Source organism: Halichoerus grypus, chromosome 4, assembly GCF_964656455.1.
Source record: "Halichoerus grypus chromosome 4, mHalGry1.hap1.1, whole genome shotgun sequence".
NCBI lineage: Eukaryota > Metazoa > Chordata > Mammalia > Carnivora > Phocidae > Halichoerus > Halichoerus grypus.
In genome coordinates, this window is record NC_135715.1 from 114,412,463 (window position 1) to 114,434,095 (window position 21,633).

The following is a 21,633-nucleotide window of genomic DNA, read 5'->3' on the forward strand; positions in this document are numbered from 1 at the left end:
GTATACTGATTGCACCCACGTCACCAATGGCCTTCTCATTGTCATCCATCCATTTCAGCCTGTATCCTACTAAATATCTTCATGGTATTGGATGCTGTTGACCTCCACATTTCTCAAATCTTTTCTTCTTAATTCATTTCCGAAGTCTTCCTCTACATCATGTTGCTATTTTCTTCAGTATCTGTCCTCAGAATTTATACTTGTATCTTAAGCTACCAACACAAGCACTCCCAGATGGAGTATTTTGTGGTTCTCTCCTATATCTTAATGCACTAATACTGAGTTTTAAAGTTCTGACATTGTTCTCTTATTGTTTAAATTTGTCATGCCTTGATTGCCGTATTTTAAGTTTCTGTTGGTAGTAGTTTTATCTTGAAAATTTTTTTCCCAATTTACACACAACCTATACAACACAGTGATAGGCTGATAGTAGTTATTAACTATTTATTGCTTAACTGACTATATTTTTAAAACATTACTTTTTATATATAATTTATTCATTTGTGTATTATAAATGTATTTCTTGAAATTGCTGACCCATGAATCTGTATGTAAACAAACTAAGTGATCCTTGTCCTCGTGAAGCTAGTGGCAATCTAGAAGAAAAGCCCAGCTAGTGGAGTCATTTTTATCTCATCTCCAAGCCCCCAAAGTAAGTAAATCAAACAACTCAGAGGTATCCTAGAAATAATAAATTTTATCACTGACCTTTTTGTCAAGTAAATACTGATTTCCACTGCTTTCTAGTAGAGAAAGTGCTAAATGGCAGAACTTTTTTCTTATGGTAGAAAAGTAGTAGGATTCTGATTTTGTGGAATTTTAATCCTGTGTCCTAATAGTTTGGGACTACTTTATCTGCAAATAGTTCTTGCCCACTCAAATTGATGCTGTCATTGTGATAATGATGCAGGTGATACTGCTAAGGATAATTTTAACAGAATGATTAAAACTCAGATTACCCAATAAAATAAAAATTTATAGCAACATAAAAACATCAGTCAACTGAGAAATATAGTTAACATTGGAAAGAAATGTCAGGATGTTTAATTATAAACAGTGTATTGAATTCTTATTACCTGACATATAAAGAGGGTACTTATCAACCAGGCAGAAGGACCTTTGTAAAAGGAGCAAGAAGCTCCAGAGAAGGAAATCTGAGGCTGTGTTAATCCCCTTACATCTCCTGCAGGAGGATAGGAAGCAGTGTTATCCTGATAGTATTATATAAGAAACTCACTACTGCTCTGTGCCTTCATAGGAAGAAACCTATCCTCCTCCCCACTCTAAAGTTAGAATATGTTCTTGATATAATTAGTGAAGGTTCCAAAATTTTGTCAGAAGCAGAATGACCAAAGAGCTGAAGATGTGTAGCATATCACAGCATTGTTTCCCTTGGTCCCTGGAGCACACGAAAGCTGCCAGTGATGTTATGATGCTGTAAGCATGAGGTCGAATTTTATTAGATCCAGAAAGCTTGGTTCTTATTCTACCACTGGCATTGTAGACTCTGGACTATTCCAGAGACCTTCAGCTAACAAAGATGCCCATTTAAAGTTGATGTTTGGAAATACTGGTTCTTTTGGTTAGGTCTCTTGTTCCAGGCTCTGGCCCTCCACTTTAGAGACCAAGTTACTCAGCCTTTCAGATGCATTTAAGATGACTTCACTGAGACATTGAATAAGCCAAACTATGGTCACATACAATTTTATTGCATTAAATGTAATCATTACATGGACTAGAATACTTGAGTTGTCATTGTCAGTGTATTCTCTTCCTGCAGCCAGTCTTGGCAGCCAGATAATAATAAGAAACCAACTAATTAGCCCTGGAAATCACCATCATAGGACAGAAAGTCCAGTGATCATTGCATTTATTCCGTGAAGTTATACCAGTATGAAAAATCAGATCTCAGAAATTTATTTGGTTAGTCATGCTATCTTCAGTTGACTTCATACAACCCTCAGATCGATTCCTATATTGATCTTACAGTTTCAGAGAGAAAATTTTCCCCATTTCCAGGTTTTAGGAAAACATTTCTTAGGAGATATCTCAACTTGTTTTGAAAATGAATCTTCATCTCCAAAATGATAAAAGTAAAAAGATTGAGATGCACTTCACTGAGGTTTTCCAGCCTTAAAACTCCATTATCTTTTTCTAGAGTTCACTGTAAATGGATATGGTTAACCCATAATCCATCCTGCTAAAGCTGATCAGTCTATTTGATCTTCACAAGCAGTAAGGAAACAGACGTGACCAAACAAATTTTTACAAACCTTAGTTTGAGATATGTCAACGTTATATTGACTGCATTGATAAAGGAGAAGTAGATCCCTGAAATATCAGTGTGAGAGTTCCTAGAGGAACCATCCTAGGATCACTGTTCCAGATATAACTATGTCATTAGCAAAATGAGTGTTGAGAACAAGGATTCTCTAGTACTTAACCAGTTTGGACAGAGGAATTGCCTTTATATGTAATTAGTACAAGAAATTCAAAATTGCATAGTGTTGAAACTTCGGGAAACATGCTAAGTTTGTTCTTTTACAATCTTAAAAGAAACTTATTATTTGCAATATAGTAGAGAATATTCATCTTTCATTTTACAGGGCTATAGAAAAAAAACCTCTGTATCTTCTAGTTTTTGTTGAAAAACAAAAGCACAGAATCTATTAGACTGTTGAAAACTACTAGATCTTCAAATGTGTAGAATCACAGAATGTCAGAATTTTGATGGACCTTAGATATCTTCTAGTCCAAGACTTAACTGAGGCATAAATCTGTTGCAGTCTTTCCAACTGTTGTTCATTTAGGCTTCTTAAATATTTTAAGTTGTGGTACTTACTCTACCTCTCAGAGCAAAATATAAATTTAGATAAATCTCCTTATCAGTAAATTCTTTGTAAAATTTCAAAATTGAATTGCGTTTTCTGCCATCATGATGTCTGATCATAATTGTTAGACTAATTTAGACATTTTTTCTATAGGTATATACAGCTTAACTTTGATTTCTCTTTTTCAAACCTTATAGTTGATGACAATTTGTATTTTTCATTTAGCTTGTAACACTTCAGGAAGCAAAACTGCTGCTAAACGAAGATGATTACCTTATTAAAGCTGTGTATGACTACTGGGTAAGAAAACGTAAAAACTGCAGGGGGCCGTCCCTCATTCCTCAGATAAAACAAGAGAAAAGAGACGGCTCTACCAACAATGACCCTTATGTTGCCTTTCGGAGGAGAACAGAGAAAATGCAAACTCGAAAGGTAATGTGCAAATTAGATTTAATTGAGTGTTCCTTAATAGTACTTAAGACCGATTTTTTTTCTGCTAATAAGTTCAGTAATTTTGAATACCTTGAACATACAGGGGAGCTAATAACATTGTTAAACCTTATGTTAGAAATCCTGCTCTTCAGTAGCTTCCATCGGTCAGCTTCTATTGGTATAATATCTAATACCCATGCCCTTTATAAGTCTACTGCTTATACTGTTTCAGACTTGCAATTGAAGTAGTAAAAGGAATTATGTATCTTTATGTATCTCAGAAATTTGAGTTCTTCAGTAAATTATATATACATTCTATACATATCCTCTTGTTTAGGAAGCTTAAGAGCTTATAGCTCCTTTGAAACCACATTCTAATTCTTGCAAATAAAAATGGACTTTACTGCCTCTAGCTACTATGGGGTCATGGGAAGTAGGGAAAAGTTCATTTTCAAGCCTGTTCTGCCAATAGTCAAAAGTAACAGTGGAATGTTTTTCTTCTTTTCTGAGTTGTCCATTGTGTCAAATTTCAAATTGATGAACTTATCCCCATCTGCCTTTCTGAAGCAGTGTGAGCTGGAATTTTAAGTTAAGAGAAAAAGGGTCTCATGTGGAATGATACGGTATAGAGGAAGGTATTACTTCGGAGGGGATATTCACTGTCTTCCGTTTCTCATATTTATAACAGTAAACACCATACATAGTAACACATTCTCTAACATGTAAAAAATTAGAACATATAAATGTAAAAGCCATGAGGAATTACGATTCGGAGGCAAAGCATTTTCTGTGGATTCCTGTTTTCCTAACATTAAAAGCTTGTTCTTGTCAGTTGTTAGTATAACAGCTGTGAAGCATAACAGCTGCCAGGAGTGGTATATTTTAGGAGAAATTCTCCTGCTGGTTAACAACCATTTTCTGTAAGTCTTTCTTGGATTTCCCAAGTGTAGATGACATTCCCTAACCCAGGCTAAGTTTTCAATTTGGCTAAGGAAATCTAAGATACTTTATGAAGATTTAACGTCTTGCTTAGAAAAGACTAAAATGAGGTAAGTTTATAAATATAGGCAATTGATTCAGATATATTGCAAAACATAGACTTTTAGCAATGTCTTTTGAAGGAAGAATACCATTGGACTTCCTTTAGTGAAAGGGTAAGAAGTACTTAAAATTAGCAGTATTTATTGACATGTAAAAGAATATTCTGAATATTTAAATTGGTTTAATTCTTAAATAGGTTAAATCACTGTTTTCTACCCAATGTATATTGAGAATTGCTAGAATGGGTTCCTATGTTTACGTGCTTCACCATTGTGCAATAACTAGTACCACTTTTTCCTGACACACCGATTTCTACCCTTTCTCTTATCTGTTACTTTCACCTTCTCTGCAGAGTGGTACATTTTCTTTTCTAGTAGTCTTTTATTCCTCCCTGTTTTCAGTTGTGGGACCAAAGACCCCTTCATGCAAACTAATACTGCTTAGAAATGTTTGTGTTTCAAAATGAGAAAGTTGGGAAAGCAGTAAACAGTAAATACCCCTAGGTATTCCAGAGGTGGGCAAGCATTGGGATATACAAAAATGAATACAGCTAACAAAGGTTCTCTACTTCCTTTTCTGTTTCCACAAAATTGAAAACACGTGTATAGCTAGATACAAAGGTGCTAAAATAAAGGACTTCTGAAATATTTGCTTGGCAGTCTAGAATTTAATTTTAATTCACTAATATTTAATTTGCAAGTGGTTAAGTACTTAAGGACGTTCTTAAATGAGACCGTCTTAAGGCACCAGCATGTCTGAAAGCACTGATTGGGAAGTCTTGAATCAGCATGTGTGTTTAATATGTTTAACCCCATAGATACAATTGTTGACATCTGTGCTTTCTCTCCTCCTCCTGTGTGGCCCAGAATAAACGAGACAGACAGGAGAAGAAACTGAGAGTAGTTGTTCTCAGTCTGGCTCCAGAAAACAATCTCCTGTGAATTATCCTTCGTTAAAAAAAAATCTATAGTTAATTCTAAAGTGCAGCAATTTGAAAAAGTAAAAAATTAAAAAAAAAAGTGCAGCAGTTTGAGAACCGCTTCGTAGAGATTTGGCAGTAGGTCAGAACTATAATATGTAACTGGGAATAAGAAAAGAGTTGGTCCAGAGCAGAGACTGTTGTGAGGAAGGAAGTGAGTGGATTTGAAAACAGGGATAGGGCCATCTTAAAAGCATGGAAAAAGTTTCAGTATGAACTCACTGTTTTTATAGAGAGTCAGTCAGAAATAGATACAGATCTATGCATGTATATGTATATACATATATTACAGGTGTATTTCTTCTGTTTGCTGAGAGGGTCTAGAAGCAATGATGCTCAGTAGCAGTGAGCATGCCTAGCATGTAGATCCTGATTTTTAAATACCATTTTCCATTAAAAGGAACCAGGGCTTCTTAGTAAAATGGTGTTTCCAGGTCTAGGGCTAGGAAAGTGTAAAGATAAGCTTGGAACATTCTGCTATGCCAGAAAGTAAGACTGTTGATAAAGATTAAAGAATGTTGGACCCATGTCAGAAGGCCTGAAGAGCCAGCTTGAAGGGGGGCTCTACTAACCAGATGTGGGAAAATTTGAAGTGTCAAAATAAATAGAGTAATGAATAACCCATAGAGTATATAAGTAACCCATGAGTCCTTACTAATATAAATGAATGGATGGATAGATGGATGAGTGGATGCTTGGTAGATTAATTGATAAAAGAGAACACTTTTTGTTACAGTAGAATTTTAACTTCCAAGTGTCACTGGAATGAAGAAGTTTGAAAATCACCATGATAGTAATAATAATAATAAACTATTGGGAGGAAATTTGATGAGAAACAAGGTGTATCATTTAATTCCTGATACAAGAGAGGGATACAAAATCATTTCTGTGATAGTCCTATTAAGAATATATAACCTGAATTTAATTGTGGAAAAACATCAAAGAAACCCAAACTGAGGAACATCCTACAAAAATGAGTGGCCTCTGTTCTTTAAAAATGTCAAGATCATGGGCGGGTGCCTGGATAGCACAGTCAGTTAAACAGCTGATTCTTGGTTTCAGCTCAGGTCGTGATCTCAGGGTCGTGGGATGGAGTCCTGCATCAGGCTCCGCGCTCAGTGTGGAGTCTGCTTAAGACTCCTCCCCCTCATATAAATAATCTTTTTTTAAAATGTCAAGATCATGATCACTGTAGAAAGACAAAGGAACTATTCCAAATCATAGGAAATTAAAGAGACATGACAACTAAAACAGTTGTAATCCTGAATCAGATCCTAGACCAGGAAAAAATTGGCTGTTATGAGTGAATTTAATAATAAGAATTGTCCCACTAATGTCCATTATGGCAATGATTACATAAATATATAAAAATATATTTAACAATTATATTTGTTGCCATAAAGGACATTAGTGGGACAATTAGTGAAATATGAATAAAGTCAATGTTAATTTCCTGATTTCCATACTAGTACTGGTTATATAAGAGAGTATCACTGTTTCTAGAAAGCCTGTATTAAAGTGCTTAGGGATGAAGGGGCAGTATATATTCAACTAGTCTCATCTTTTTTTTAAATACGACTGCTAATTTTACATATTTGTGTATGTTTTTATGTACATTCACGTATATGTCTTAGTCCATTTAGGCTATTGTAACAAAAATACCAGAGACTGAGTGGTTTAAACAACAAACATTTCTTTGTCACAGGTCTAGAGGCTAGGAGATCTGATATACAGGTACCAGCAGATTCAGTGTCTGGTGAGGGCTTACTTCTTGGTTCATAAGTCACCTTGCAGTGTCCTCACATGGTGGAAGGGGCAAGAAAGCTCTCTGGGATCTCTGGGATCTCTTTTATAAGAGTACAGATCTATTTGTGAGGACTCCACCCTCATGACCTAATCACCTCCCAAAGGCCCTTCCTTTAAATAACATCACATTGAAAGCTTGGAATTTCAACATGAATTTTCAGGGGACACAAACATTTAGTCCATGGTAGTATAGATTAAATAATATACATACATACATAGAGATAAAGTAAATGTAAAATAACATTTGGGCCATCTAGATGAAGATATATAGGAATTTATACTGTTTTTGTAACTGTAAATCTGAAATTATTTCAAAATAAAAGGTTAAAAAAAAGAGTAGAAAAGACAGGACTAGAGAAAGGAAAAGTTAGAAAAGGTAGTTATTTGGGCCTAAAGAGAGCAAGAAACGACTGGTTAAGACAGGGCAGAAGCATATAGGCCACAAGGAACACTTAGTGAAGAGGGGGGTAATCTTAAAAGGTTCTGGTGCACTTTTAAATATTGTTCAGCTGGCATGTAGCCTTGTAGTATTACTCATCTTTGTGTGTCTCATTCTTACTAGACTTCAAGCCTTTTGAGGGTAGGGGACCTGTGCAGTACTCTGTACAGGGGGACACTTTAATATTTGCTCTTGGTGATGTTAATTTTTTTTCAGTTAGAAGGTATTATTGCTGCCTGCTTGCCAAAAATTTTTGCTCAAAACCATACTTTAGATTTTGCCTTTTGTCACGTAGTACTGGAAGGGGGGAGAAGATTAATTTCCTTTTGATAAGGTAAAAGACTGACTGATTAACATAACATTTTAAAATGTAAATATGCAGTACCTTAATAGGACTTAGTTTAGGTTATGTTTTATAGGTGATGATTAATTTTCAAATACAAGAAACTACACATAAAAGAGAGTAAAACTTTGAATCTTTCTCAAGTTTTATTTTCTCCTTTATAGTCCTCCAGTATGAAACCTGGCTTCAGGTTCCTTTTAATGTGATATTGCATTCTTTATTTTGACAATAAAAGAGAGGGACAATACAAAAGATTTGGTTAATATTTACAAGTAATTTTTCACATCACATCAATTAGGATATGCTCATAAATCCTTATTTCTTAAACTGTTCAAATGGTCAAAGCAGGTATTTATAAATTCTTTCTTCCAGAGTATATTCCATATCTGTTTTGCTGTCGGCAAGCACACCAAATATTTGTGATCCTTGCTTGATGAGGTGACAACAGTTTTTATTCCTGCAGAGCTTGTGTCCTTAGTACTTATCTCTTTAATATATTGGGTTTTTTTTTTCTTTTAAGGTTTTATTTAATTTCTAGTTAGTTAACATATAGTGTATTACTAGTTTCAGGAGTAGAATTTAGTGATTCATCACTTACATGTAACACCCAGTGCTCATCACAACAAACATCCTCCTTAATGCCCATCTCCCATTTACCTCATCCCCCCACCCACCTCCCCTCCAGCAAACCTGTTTGTTCTGTATAGTTAAGAGTCTCTTATGGTTTGACTCCCTCTCTGTTATTATTTTATTTTCCCTTCCCTTCCCCTATGTTCATCTGTTTTGTTTCTTCAACAGATGAGTGAAATCATAGGGTATTTGCTTTTCTCTCACTGACTTATTTCCCTTAGCATAATACACTCTGGTTCCATCCATGTCATTGCAAATGGCAAGATTTAATTCTTTTTTATGGCCAAGTAATAATTCATTTTATAAAGTATATGTACACACACACACACATCATCTTTATCCATTCATCCTTCTATGGACATTTGGGCTTTTTCCATATTTTGGCTATCGTGGATAGTGCTGCTTATAAACATTGAGGTATATGTGCCCCTTCAAATCACTATTTTTGTATCCTTTGGGTAAATACCCTAGTAGTGCAATTGCTGGGTCATAATGTCATATTGCGTTATTAACTCAAGGATGCAAAGATTGCTTAAGTGCAGTCTGTCTGGATACATAGAATGAGAGGTGGTAATGGTCTGTTTTTAAACAAATAGTTCCATGCCTAATATAAATATTCTGTGGTTATTTGATTAAACAAAATATATTAACAGTAACTTTCATATGCAAATAGATGCTGCTAATTACAACTGAGCTTGTCTAGTTACTAAGCAGGACTTTCACTCTGAGTTCTAATTAAATCTTATGCTTCAAAGTAGGAACTTCTTAACAATACTCTGAAATTCAGAGTTTTCACTTGTTTTCTACCCTGCAATGAGGTGCTAATTACCTTGAAACATAATAATTCCATTCCTTGAGATGCTTTGTATCCCACTTTCAGTGTTACATCTTGAATTTCTGAAGTGAAGTTTTGCTTGTCATTGTATGTGTTTACATTGTGGTGTATTGACCCTTCCAGCCCACAATTACAGAGCTGGATGGATGGATAGAGACCCATTTTGGCTATTTTTAGGTAACCTTGATTTGACAGAACTGTTTCTCTCTGTCACTGGAAAATACCTTGCATCAATTTGAATGGACTACATTTTCTGGTATACTAGGTTTTGTTTCAGGCAGACTTTTAAAATTTTGTTTACATTGGAATGATCCCTTCTGTTATTCCATCTTTTCAATAATGGGCAACTTTTTTTTTTTTATTTGAGAGCTATTTCCTTTCACTTCTATTTTCAGAGTTAAATACATAGGTTCTCTTATGTAGTTGCTGTTTAAGATGATTTTCTACATTTAACATTTTTAACATTTTGCTTTTATGGAACATACTTGGGTCTCAAAAGATTTTGTTGAATGAAAATGGAAATGTGGATAATTAGATTAATTGTTTATTCTAAAATTATTTTCAATAGAATCGTAAGAATGATGAAGCCTCTTATGAAAAGATGTTGAAATTGAGACGGGAGTTTAGTAGAGCCATAACAATTTTGGAAATGATTAAGAGAAGAGAGAAAACAAAACGAGAATTATTGCACTTAACCTTAGAAGTTGTGGAAAAAAGGTAACATTGCTACTGTTATGTACTAATCACAGCTTTAGGCAAATGATGGGCAAAATATAACCAAATGGTATGTTTTGTTTTGTTTTTTGCCTAGCTTTAAAACAACTGAAATAGATTCTCAAACAAAATCTACATTTTTTAAAGAATTCTTATGTTACTATTTTTTTTAAAAAATTAGGTTATCAGTTTGCATTGCAAATTTGGGGAATATTTTTGTGTGTAATATGTATAGATCCTCTAATACACTTAATTTTTTTTTTTTTTTCCAGAATCATTGGATTTTATTTAGAAAAGAACCTGGGGATCATTTTGACTGTTCTTTTTATTTAAGTTTCCATTAAAATTTGAGGGAAATGAATATTTAAATGATTTTATTTTCTGACTAGGTAGAAAGCATTTTTTTGTTTCAGTGCATTTTAACAATGTGTTCTCTATGGGGCACCTGGGTGGCTCAGGCAGTTAAGCATCCAACTCTTAATTTCAGCTCAGGTCATAATCTCAGGGTCCTGGGGTCAAGCCCCCCTCAGTAGAGGACTTCATGCTCAATGGGAAGTCTGCTGGAGATTCTCTCTCTCCCTGTCCCTCTGTGTACCCCCTTCTGCATGGACTCTGTCTCTAGAATGGATAAATAAATATTTTTTTAAAAATGTGTTCTCTAATGTAATAGTCATTTTCCTGTATAATTAAATAAACTATACTAAGCCTAACAGAATTTTATGTGATTCCTAAGGTAAGCATTCTAAACATCATTTCCCAGTGTTTGAAAATATTAAATATATGAGAAATTTGTCTTCTGTGTCCCTTAGAGATTTTGGGGGGTTTTTTTTTTTGGTTGGTTGGTTTTTACTAAATCCCAAATATGAACTTCTTTATTCCTGTAAATTTTTAAAGAATAATCTGATTAATTGTTGATTCTGTTTGATTAATTGTATTCCAGTTCATTGCAATATCGTTTTTATTTTTTAAACTATAAAACATTTTCTTATATTTTATTACTTTTCCAAGATATCATTTGGGAGACTATGGTGGTGAAATCCTTAATGAAGTGAAAATCAGTAGATCAGACAAAGAGTTATATGCCACTCCAGCAACTCTTCATAATGGAAATCATCACAAAGTCCAAGAATGTAAAACTAAGGTGAATATCCTCTGGGGAGCAACACATATGGTAATATTGATCAGACAATTACTAATTTCATCAGTTATCTTAGTATAGTTTGGTTAAGGAAAAACGTAATTTAACGTATTGTTTTTACTATTTGCCAAGCACTTGGTAGGAATTTTTACATACATATTAACTCATTAATCCTTACAGCAGCCCTTTGACATAGATTTTACTCCTGTATGACTTCTAGATCATATAGCTGATAAGGGGCTGATTCAAGATTTAGGTCCAGGTCTAACAACCAAAAACCATGTGCTTTTCACTATGACATCTGCTTCTCTAAAGAATATGGGTAAATTAAAGTTTACTTATTATCACTAGCCTTAGCACATCCTGTGTTGTAGTGGCAGGCATCAAAATCTTAAGATTAAAGCTTTCTTCATTGGGACTATTGAAAGTTATTCTTATTTTCATCATTACTTCCAGAACCAGCATTTATCAACTGCTATCTACTTGGAGTGATTTGAAGAAGTCCTATAAGTTACAGATCCTATTTTCTTCCTAATAGAAAGAGCTAGACTCCATGATTATTTTAGTCTCTTAGACTTAAAGGAATTGTGTTTATTCAGTATTCATGTGGTACATTAATTATTCAATTGAGAAATAAAAATTAATAAAACTTTAAGGAGCTTAGTTTTAAATAACAAATAGGTATTGACTGAGTATTTAGATAGTAGAGCTTTACTCTGTAGCAAGATTTAAAAAGCAACATAGGGTGTTTGTGGAAAATTCATCTTTTAAAAATGTACACAATTCTTATTTTTCATGGGTTTGCTCTTAAAGGTCAAAGAAGAATTTGGAGCAGGAAGACTCCTCCTTTTATTCAACTGATGTCAATTTAAACACCAAAGTTCTTTCTTATTCATCACAGGCATCTAGCCCACCTACCTGATTCTTTTTAAATCCCACTTGCCTCTATAGCCAAAAATTTACCAGTGCAATAAATGTAATTTTCTAAGTTATTTTTTAAAATCCATTTTATATAAACCAGTGCTTTTTTCAAGTATATGATTGGTAGGCATAGAATATGAAATCTCAACCTGAAATTACTGGTAGAATCAGCTTTTGTTATATATTCTTATTTTTGATCATCTGTAAGAATAAACATTCACCCTGTTTACTAGTTTTAGAGATATGGTTGCATCCATTGTTGCTCTACCCCATTATGCATAGTTTATTTACTTGGCCACACATCCCACCTTAAAATATAGGTAGTTCCTAAGAGGTAGGAGTTTTCTTTTTGATGTCATAGCTATATCCATTGTATGAAACCTAGCTATATCACTAAATACTTTGCCATTTAAGCAACATTTTCATTGTATGTACCATTTTTGACGCTGCAGTAGTTTTAACAAAAATGTGGACTACATAGGAAAATACAGAACTTCCTAAATATATTTTCACTTTCATATTGCTTGTACTTTGGTGCTTAGAACAATCATTTTCAAACTTTTTAGGCAGTAAATCCCTACTTACTAAAAGGAATACTGTTACGTTGAAACAGAGCTTCTCAACTGAGGAGTGGAGAGCAAGGGGGGCTGGAAACCCACCCCATCAGTCAGTCTCTTGCCAGGTAGCCTCTCAAGTGCTGTCATAGAGTTCTGGGGTACTTGAGAACAGTTTGATTATTGTTCAGTTGAGGCAGTAATTATGCATTCTAAAAAAGTAAAAGTTTTTTTCTAGTTAATAAACTTATTTTTCTCAAAAAATTACCAGCTGTAGAAATTTTTAAAAATTGGAACACTAATGAATTTATAATCTAATTCAAGTTATTTTAAAAATAAAGTTATCATTAATACAGTGGATTTAAATAAAATTGAATTTAAGTACTTCTAAATGCTGGATTGTATAATAATAGAGCAATTATTAAAAATCACTAACATCTTAAAGTATAAATAACAATATAAAAAGCAAATTAAGTACCATTATGATTTTTAATCATAACTTACAAAAAGTAAAACATCTTTCAATTTATGATCACATAATTTTTGCATATTAAAAACAGTAAATAAAATCACCTCCTGGGTAAAAATGTATGTTTTTCAAAGAGCAGTATAGTTTTTCATGATTTCTAAAATGATTTTCATTTCTTCCTTTTGGGGGAAAAATCGTCATGTAAACAGCACCCTCATCATTTGTCTTTGAAAGAAGAGGCTTCTGATGTGGTTCGTCAAAAGAAGAAGTACCCAAAGAAGCCTAAAGCAGAGGCTTTGATAACATCTCAGCAACCCACTCCTGAGACATTGCCTGTGATCAATAAGAGTGATATTAAGCAATATGACTTTCACAGCTCAGATGAAGATGAATTTCCACAGGTGCTTATTTTAAAACTATTTTGAAGACATTTCCTTTTAGTCTTTTATATTGCTATATTTTAAAACATAATTGACCTCTTAGTTTTGATTCTGACTCTCTTCACCTAATGTTATATAGCATATATACATTTTCCACATTATTTATGTAGCCACTGAAATGGTATTTACTTTCCATTATTTTCTATCAGTTGGGTAGAATTTATTCTCTGTGGAGCACTTAGGTGGTTTTCAGTTTTCCCTTTTATAAAAATGAACATTATTATTATTCCCCTCTGTATTTAAAGTAGACTATTAGAAATGGATTATCAATCTTTTAAGATAGTTAATACATAATTGTAAGTATTCACCCAATAATAATTCCTTTTTTTTTTTTTTACTATATTCCACCAGCATTTATTTTATAACTTTAATGTAAATTTTGCTACTTTGTTCAGTGATAACCATTTAATTTTAAAGATTTAGAAGAACTGATTCAAGTTGTAAATTGTGAAGACAGTTCTTTAGTTTATATTGCAACAGTTTATAGCAAAATGTTTGCAATTTTAAAATCTTAATTTTACTTTCACACATGCTATTTTTAAAATAAGACCTTTGTATATTAAAGGATCAATTTTAAAAGATATATTTATAGTTTAGTAACTCGTCTAGCAATACCCTTTTTTTTTTCCTTTCTATATGGTATAGGCAACCTAAAGAGAATGCTATATAACAAATATGTATTATTATATTGTAACATTTTTGCTTCATTGCTTTAAAAGAAAAAAATTTTTTTAAACCAACATTACAGATATGTCTAGAAGCAAGACTGTCTATAAAACAGTTTATGGTTGTAACTGTTTAAAATCTAGAGTTTACATAAAAGCGTAAAATGTGTTCCCTTTGACTAGATTATGTTATTTTTTTTACTCTTCTATCACTAATTTATAGATAATATTTTAGTATTTATCTGGGTTATAACAAATGCACAAAGGTATGTTTTAATTTATACACTCTTGAAAAGCACTTAATGAAATAATTCATTACGTTTTTGTCAAAGGATTATCCAGTTAGACTCAGTGCTTTGAAGAGCCATGGGACATGGCCATTTTGAAGGAATGAGGAAATAATGTCCTAACAAATAGTAGTTTTCCATATAGAAAGAGTAGGGAGGGGCTCTAGGCAGAGGAAACAGCAAATGAGGGAGAACTGCTAGCAGTTTGGCATTGCTGGAACATAAAATGCAAAGGGGAAGTGAGGTTGAACAGAATGATGCTTGGAGTAGTAGCCAGGTGGCAAATGGCTTCTACTACATTATATATACTGGTACATTATTAAAGAATTTTAAGTAAGAATATGACATGGTTTATTATATATCAATAATAGTCTTATGTTGGTAGTACTCAGAATAGCTTACAAAGTTTTGCTTTACACCCCCAGCCCTTTAAGAATGACACATGGGATATTATGACCTGTAGAAACTTTTCCTTTCTTGCTGAAATCAGTCCATCACCTTGATGGTAGGGCACACTCACATGCTAATCATACATCCCTCATGCATTAAGGACCTTTGTTTCTGTTCTGAATTCTTGTGTTTATTCATATAGTCCCCAGCCCATAAACCCACATGAAAATTTCAAAATTTCGAATTGTATTTTGAAACTTTTAGGTTCCTCTGAGTCCTTTTACTAGGTCTTTAAAAACCCTCATTAATTTTTATAATGATATCCCCTTGTTGCTAAAAAATAAGTATTTACCTATATAGTTGGGCATCATTCAGTGAGGCAGCAATTTAGGATGTAGCTCTTACGAAATCAGGACTTTCTTGCTGAAAAGATCATTAAAATAACATGTTTCTTCTTTGTCCAGTAAACAAGGAACGAAGGAATAGGGACCCTTAAGAGAACAAACATTTTAACTTCAGACTTACCCAGCTGATTTGCAGCAGAGCAGAATTAAAAACCCTGTCTTTTCTTGATCATGCTTCTGATTCTCCTAATATCAACTCTCTCTTCCTATGTCTCATACTAAATCCTGGAATCCACTCCTGGGGAATGGTGGTCGGGACAGAGGGGTGGTATACTTTATGCAAAGAATTTCTAAGACTTTGTAACACTTCCCTGTGTGTATTTTAGAAGAGGTAGATGATTTGCAAAGGAACCAAAGTATACAATTCACATTTGGGATTTCCTTTCAAATTTCAGGTTTGGGGCTTGGTTCCCCGAGAAGAAGAATCAGCCCCAGCTTACTGTTTCTATGTCTCCCCCATAGGGTTGGTGGAGGTATATTGGAACCTCAAACAAATGCCTTTCTCCCCTGGATGACCCTGCTCAGTGGTAATTACCACAGTTTGGAAATAATGTGGAGAACACATTTTTCCTCTCAAAATAGGAAGAGAGGGATTTGTGAGGTTCAAAATTTGCAAGTAAATATGGTTGAGCCAGCGTTGTCAGAAAAAGAGATGTACTCCAAAGTGAAATTACGAGACTACTGAAACTTAAGTACCAAAACTTTTTTTTTTTTTTTTAATTTTAACCATTATGGGTAGAAATTTATCTAAACCATATTATTTCTCTGCTGTATCAGAGTATATTTGTATATCATTTAATCCATTTTTTATGACATTTATAAAGTTTGCTCTAATGGATCAGTGTTGCCCCAGGGGTCCACTCACGTTATATAGGGATGTTTCATCTAAGATCACATGGTTCTAGGCAGAATACTTTTTAATTATGTAATAACAACTTTTTGAAAGTCTTTATTTTTTCTTTTGCTGTCAGGTTGTGGGCTTATCACTTCTCTCTGCAGCCAGTCTGCAAGTCTTCTTTCCTCTTCTAATTTTCTGCTTCTGATCTGCTAAGTTTAAAAAGTGATTTTATTAAACTGTATGCCTGAAACTAATACTACACTGTATATTAACTAACTGGAATTTAAATAAAAACTTTTTTTTTAAAGTGATTTTTTAAAAATGTGTAGGGAAATAAGGAACTCCCTTTGAGAAAAATGTATGACCTATAATGACTTGGGGGAGCACTCTTCATATGCCTTTTTTACTTCTAGTTTTTGGCTTCATTACAGAGAAAGAAAGTTATTGCATAAAAATACATCTGTAGATGAAGCATAACTATCAAAATAAAAGTGTTTATGGCCACATACATTATTTACAAAATATAAGTGGGATATATAAAAACTCTACTAATTCTTAGGTACTTACATGTTCAGAAGCAATTAGACAAAACCTTGTTGACTCTCCTGCAAGAAACTAATCCATCCCAAATAATCATGTTTAACTGTAGAAAATCTGTGCTAGTCTTTAACTCTTTGGGGGAATTTACTGCCTACTGTATGGAATATAGGAGTGATGTACTGTTTGTGATCAGATTCTGATTTTAGACCATTACAAAGATTGATCTGTTGGCTTTTGGTAACTCCTAAATGGAATGTCTCGTGCCTCTTTTTTCTAGGTACCATCCCCAGTATCAGAACCTGAAGAAGAAAATGATCCTGATGGTCCCTGTGCTTTCAGGAGGCGAGCAGGATGCCAGTATTATGCTGTAAGAACTTGGTTTTTGTAGTGTTTTTGTAAACTGGAATTAATAGATATTTTTTGTCAAGGTAACTTAGTCTTAATCTAAAAATGGGAAGTCCACTGGCATTTTTTAGTTACTATCCCCTATACACACACCAGTAAAAGATGCTCAAAGGTACTGAGTCCTTTCAGAGATTATTAAAAGATATCAGAATCCTTTACTTGGAAATTGATAATTTAAAATTCTAAATTTTAGAAATTTAGTTGTACTTTGGGCTTTAACTGTAGCCTCGTTTAGCAGTTATGAAAATTACTGTCACTGCTAGAGTTAGGTAAGCCCAGAATCTCTAATTGAAATTTTTTTTTAAAGATTTATTTATTTATTTGAGAGAGAGTGCATGCACGGGCAGTGGGGGAGGGGCAGAGGAAGAGAGAATCCTGAAGCAGACTCCCCACTCAGCACGGAGCCCGACGAGGGCCTCGATCCCATGACCCTGAGATCATGATCTGAGCCAAAATCAAGAGTTAGCCGCTTAACCAACTGAGCCACCCAGGTGCCCCAAAATTTTGATTGTTGCTGCTTATTAAAATTTAGGGAAGTCCATCTTGTGCGTACATACCAAGTAAGGATCAAACATAGACTTTCTTCATGGTGATATGTTATATAATAATAATACTCAAACTTTTTGACACACTTAGAAATTGCTTTGTGCTATTAAGTCAAGTTCTGGTGCAGCATTATATCAGGAGTGACCCTCACTCCCAGATGCTCAGGTTTCAGATAAGGTATAGCTATAGAGTTATGAGGATAGCTTTCAGATATAACTTGCAGAGACCATTTGTCTTGCTGCATTATGGTAAACATCTACACTTCCAACATTTCAGGGTTTGTGTGTGTGTGTGTTTAGCATAGAAGAGGTAGAAAGTTATTTATTTACGAGTTATGCTAATGAGAAAAAGAGAAAATTATTATAAAAAGGTAGAGAAATGTTAAGGCCCAGAGAAATAAAGAAGTGTCAGCCTGACCCATACATACATGCTTAAAGTATAATTTTTGGTTCAAAAACAATTTTCCTTCTGGTTTATATCAATAGGAAGCCTATGCATTACTAACTTTACTATCTCTACTTTTCTACATAGATGTTTCTACATACATATTTTTCTTTAAAGATACATTTCTTCTAATATATATTATACCCTAAAATATTAAATTCAATTTCAGTTATTTTGGTGAGTTGAACTTTTGATTCAGTTTTATAAAGTTTATCTTGTTAATGTCATTTAAACCCCAATTTTACAGTTTTATATCTAAATTTTAATTGCCCTGCTAATGCTGTACTTTATTTTTATCATGATGTAACTTCTCTTCATTTCAGATTTACTCCATGAGTTTTCATTTTATTTCTTTCTTTGCAGCCTCGTTTGGACCAAGCTAACCACTCATTTGAAAATTCAGAATTGGCAGATTTGGATAAGTTGAGGTACAGGCATTGCCTTACAACGCTCACAGTCCCAAGAAGATGCATAGGATTTGCAAGGAGGCGAATTGGCAGAGGTGGAAGGTAAACAATTTGTTTTGGCCTGGTTTTTGTTTATAAACTAGAGGGGACGATATAAAGAAAATGTTACTAAGTTCTTCCAGATAATATTTGGTTTTATATTGTTTTTTCAGGGTCATAATGGACCGAATATCCACAGAACATGACCCAGTCCTGAAACAGATAGACCCTGAAATGCTGAATGGTTTTACAAGCTCTTCCCAAACTATAGACTTTTCTTCTAATTTCACTCGGACCAATGCTTCCAGTAAACATTGTGAAAATAGACTGTCCCTTTCTGAAATATTAAGCAATATCAGATCATGTCGACTACAGTGTTTCCAGCCAAGGCTACTAAATTTACAGGACAGTGATAGTGAAGAATGTACCTCAAGAAAATCAGGGCAGACTGTGAACAATAAAAGAGTTTCTGCAGCATCTGTAGCTTTATTGAACACCAGCAAGAATGGCATATCAGGTAAGCTGTCACTTTGTTAAAAGTATATCATGCTCTTTTTTTCTCCTTAATTTTCATTATCCACTAAATAAGTGCTAAGTGCTCAGGGTAAATTTTGAAAGTTTATTTTTTTTAAAGATTTTATTTATTTATTTGACAGAGCACAAGTAGGCAGAGCGGGAGGGAGAGGGAGAAGCAGGGTCCCCACTGAGCAGGGAGCCGGACGTGGGGCTCGATTCCAGGACCCTGGGATCATGACCTGAGCCGAAGGCAGATGCTTAACCGAGCCACCCAGGTGCCCCTTGAAAGTTTATTTTCATAATCCCACTGAAGAAAGGAATTTTTTACCTTAACCTACTACAGTTTTTTTCCAGCCTAAACCCCATTATTGTGGTTCACATTTTAAACAATGTCCTAATACCTCTAAAACCTGACTTATATTTTGAATATGTGTGCCTGGTATGGTGAATGTGTAGGCAGAATGCATAGGGAGTTCCCTATGGGCAAAGTGGTTATAAGCTGCTACCAGATCTTCATGGCCATAGTGTGCACTTCTTAAAGTTTCCCTTTTTTGTATATTAGCTTTGCTCAGATGTAGGCATTGGCTCTTCAAAAGTACCATTGAACGCTTTCTTTCTGAAAAATGATTTTTTTAAGAAGCTCCCCATGAATAGTTGTAATTTTGTTTGGTAGCTTACCTCTGATTGAGATTGGAGAGCATTTTTCACTTTAAGAAACACTGTGCCCAAATTAATGTAATATTTTTATGACATGTACATTATAAATAATGTATAATATCTAGACAATCTAAAATCTAATTTTGATTTGTTTTCCTCTGCGGATAGTCTTCTCTCTATCACATGTATACAAGTAGGTATAATTTTTAATATCCTTATGATATATACAAGCAGTGCATGGTATCCAGAGACAAAACTAGATATGACTTGACTTACACTGTTGATATCCTTCCTTTCTAGAAAACATCAGTATTTCTAAATTATTTCCTGAATGGTGCATTTTACTATGCAAAATTATGTTAAACATCTTTAAAGTGGTTTCAAATTATTTTAGTTTGAAATTTGGTCTTAGTCATGTTCAGTCTTTTTTTGTTACTGGACTGCTTATTTTTAAACTTGACCTAGACATTTATCTGTTTAAAGATTATAGTAGAAAATTGGATTTGTTTGAATGATTAGAAGTTGACATGTTGTTCCTCCAAATTAGTTGGTTAATTTTCTCCTGAGCAAACTTAGATAAGGAAAATGATATCCCATTATATAAAGTTCATGAATCTGTGAAGTTTAATGAGCTTTTGAAGCTGAAATAGATAAATACCAAATATGATTTGTGGTGGCAAGCTTATTAGAAATCTAAAGGTAGGAAGTTGACAAATATTAAGTCAGATTTTTTTTTTCTGCCAACCCCGTGACACTGTTCAAATTACTTAGCTGAATTGGAATTTCTGTATCAAAAATTACTCAAAATAATTTTTGCCAAAAGGGGAGTTTAAAAACATCTCAGTGTAGGCATTTATAATTAGATTTGATAGTAGATTGAATTACTTCTCTAACAATGTGTACCATACCAAAAAAATGATTTTACATTTCATCTCAACTTGAACATGGCCAGCTTTCTATTGTACATTCCCAGTAAACTCCAAAAGGATTTGACTTGACTCTTCCAGAAAATATGCATAGGTTGTGTATGTTGTTATGTCATCATTACTCTAGATGTATTGATCCAGAATATAACTTACTATAACTTAAATAATTCTATAATAATTAGCTCTAGAATTTTGACACTATCATAATACATCAGCATAAAATAAGCATTTAAAGTATCTTAGGCACACAGGCACTTTTCAGGTAACTTAAGTGACAAATATGTGATGTTAACATCATAGACAGTAAAGTTTTTTAATTTTTACCTTTCCCCTAAGATAAAAAAAAATAGTCTTTTTGGTCTGTATAATATATCCTGTCTCAGTTTTTTAGTATTCTCAACATAGTGCCATTTCCTTCTTTCTTTGACAAATTTCAAGATTTAAGCAACAAGTAAGCTACATTAGAATCAGTGTTTTGTTTTTTTAAAGATTTTATTTACTTATTTGACAGCACAAGCAGGGGGAGCGGCAGGCAGAGGGAGAAGCAGGCTTCTCGCTGAGCAAGGAGCCTGATGTGTGGGGCTCAATCCCAGGACCCTGGGTTCATGACCTGAGTCGAAGGTCACTTAACCGACTGAGCCATCTAGGTGCTTAATCGACTGAGTTACCCAGGCACCCCTAGAATCAGTTTTTAAATAGAAATTTTCAAATATATGTTTAATTCTGTTGCTAAAGGATTTTGTTTGACATTTTCCTTCTCAGCTGTGATCCTCTAATCATTGAGGCCACAGGGTTTTTGGTTTTGTTTTGTTTTTTTAAATACATTTGTTTTGTTTCAAAATACTAGGCACAGGTATATAAATGCATAATGGAACACGTCTTTTAACAGCATTTTTGTAAACAGTTGAAAAGCTGTGACAATTTTAAGTACCCATTTGTACCAGTTCTATTCATTACATAGTCCTTTTAGTTCTGGTTAGATAATTTCAGTGAATTC

General features: G+C 33.8%; 1 protein-coding gene across 4 annotated transcripts in view; it reads left to right on the forward strand.

The window, feature by feature from the left end:
• The window catches only part of EPC2 (enhancer of polycomb 2), a 123,903-nt gene that overhangs the window by 89,988 nt on the left and 12,282 nt on the right, over window positions 1-21,633 (forward strand). For 2 of the 4 annotated variants that reach the window (XM_078070763.1, XM_078070764.1), the window contains exons 4-10: window positions 3,057-3,263; window positions 9,905-10,053; window positions 11,059-11,221; window positions 13,342-13,533; window positions 16,974-17,063; window positions 18,455-18,600; window positions 18,711-19,054. In XM_078070763.1, coding sequence (XP_077926889.1) covers window positions 3,057-3,263; window positions 9,905-10,053; window positions 11,059-11,221; window positions 13,342-13,533; window positions 16,974-17,063; window positions 18,455-18,600; window positions 18,711-19,054 — 1,291 coding nt within the window. The remainder of the gene's footprint in view (window positions 1-3,056; window positions 3,264-9,904; window positions 10,054-11,058; window positions 11,222-13,341; window positions 13,534-16,973; window positions 17,064-18,454; window positions 18,601-18,710; window positions 19,055-21,633) is intronic. The other 2 variants (XM_078070765.1, XM_078070766.1) reach the window with 2 other exon arrangements.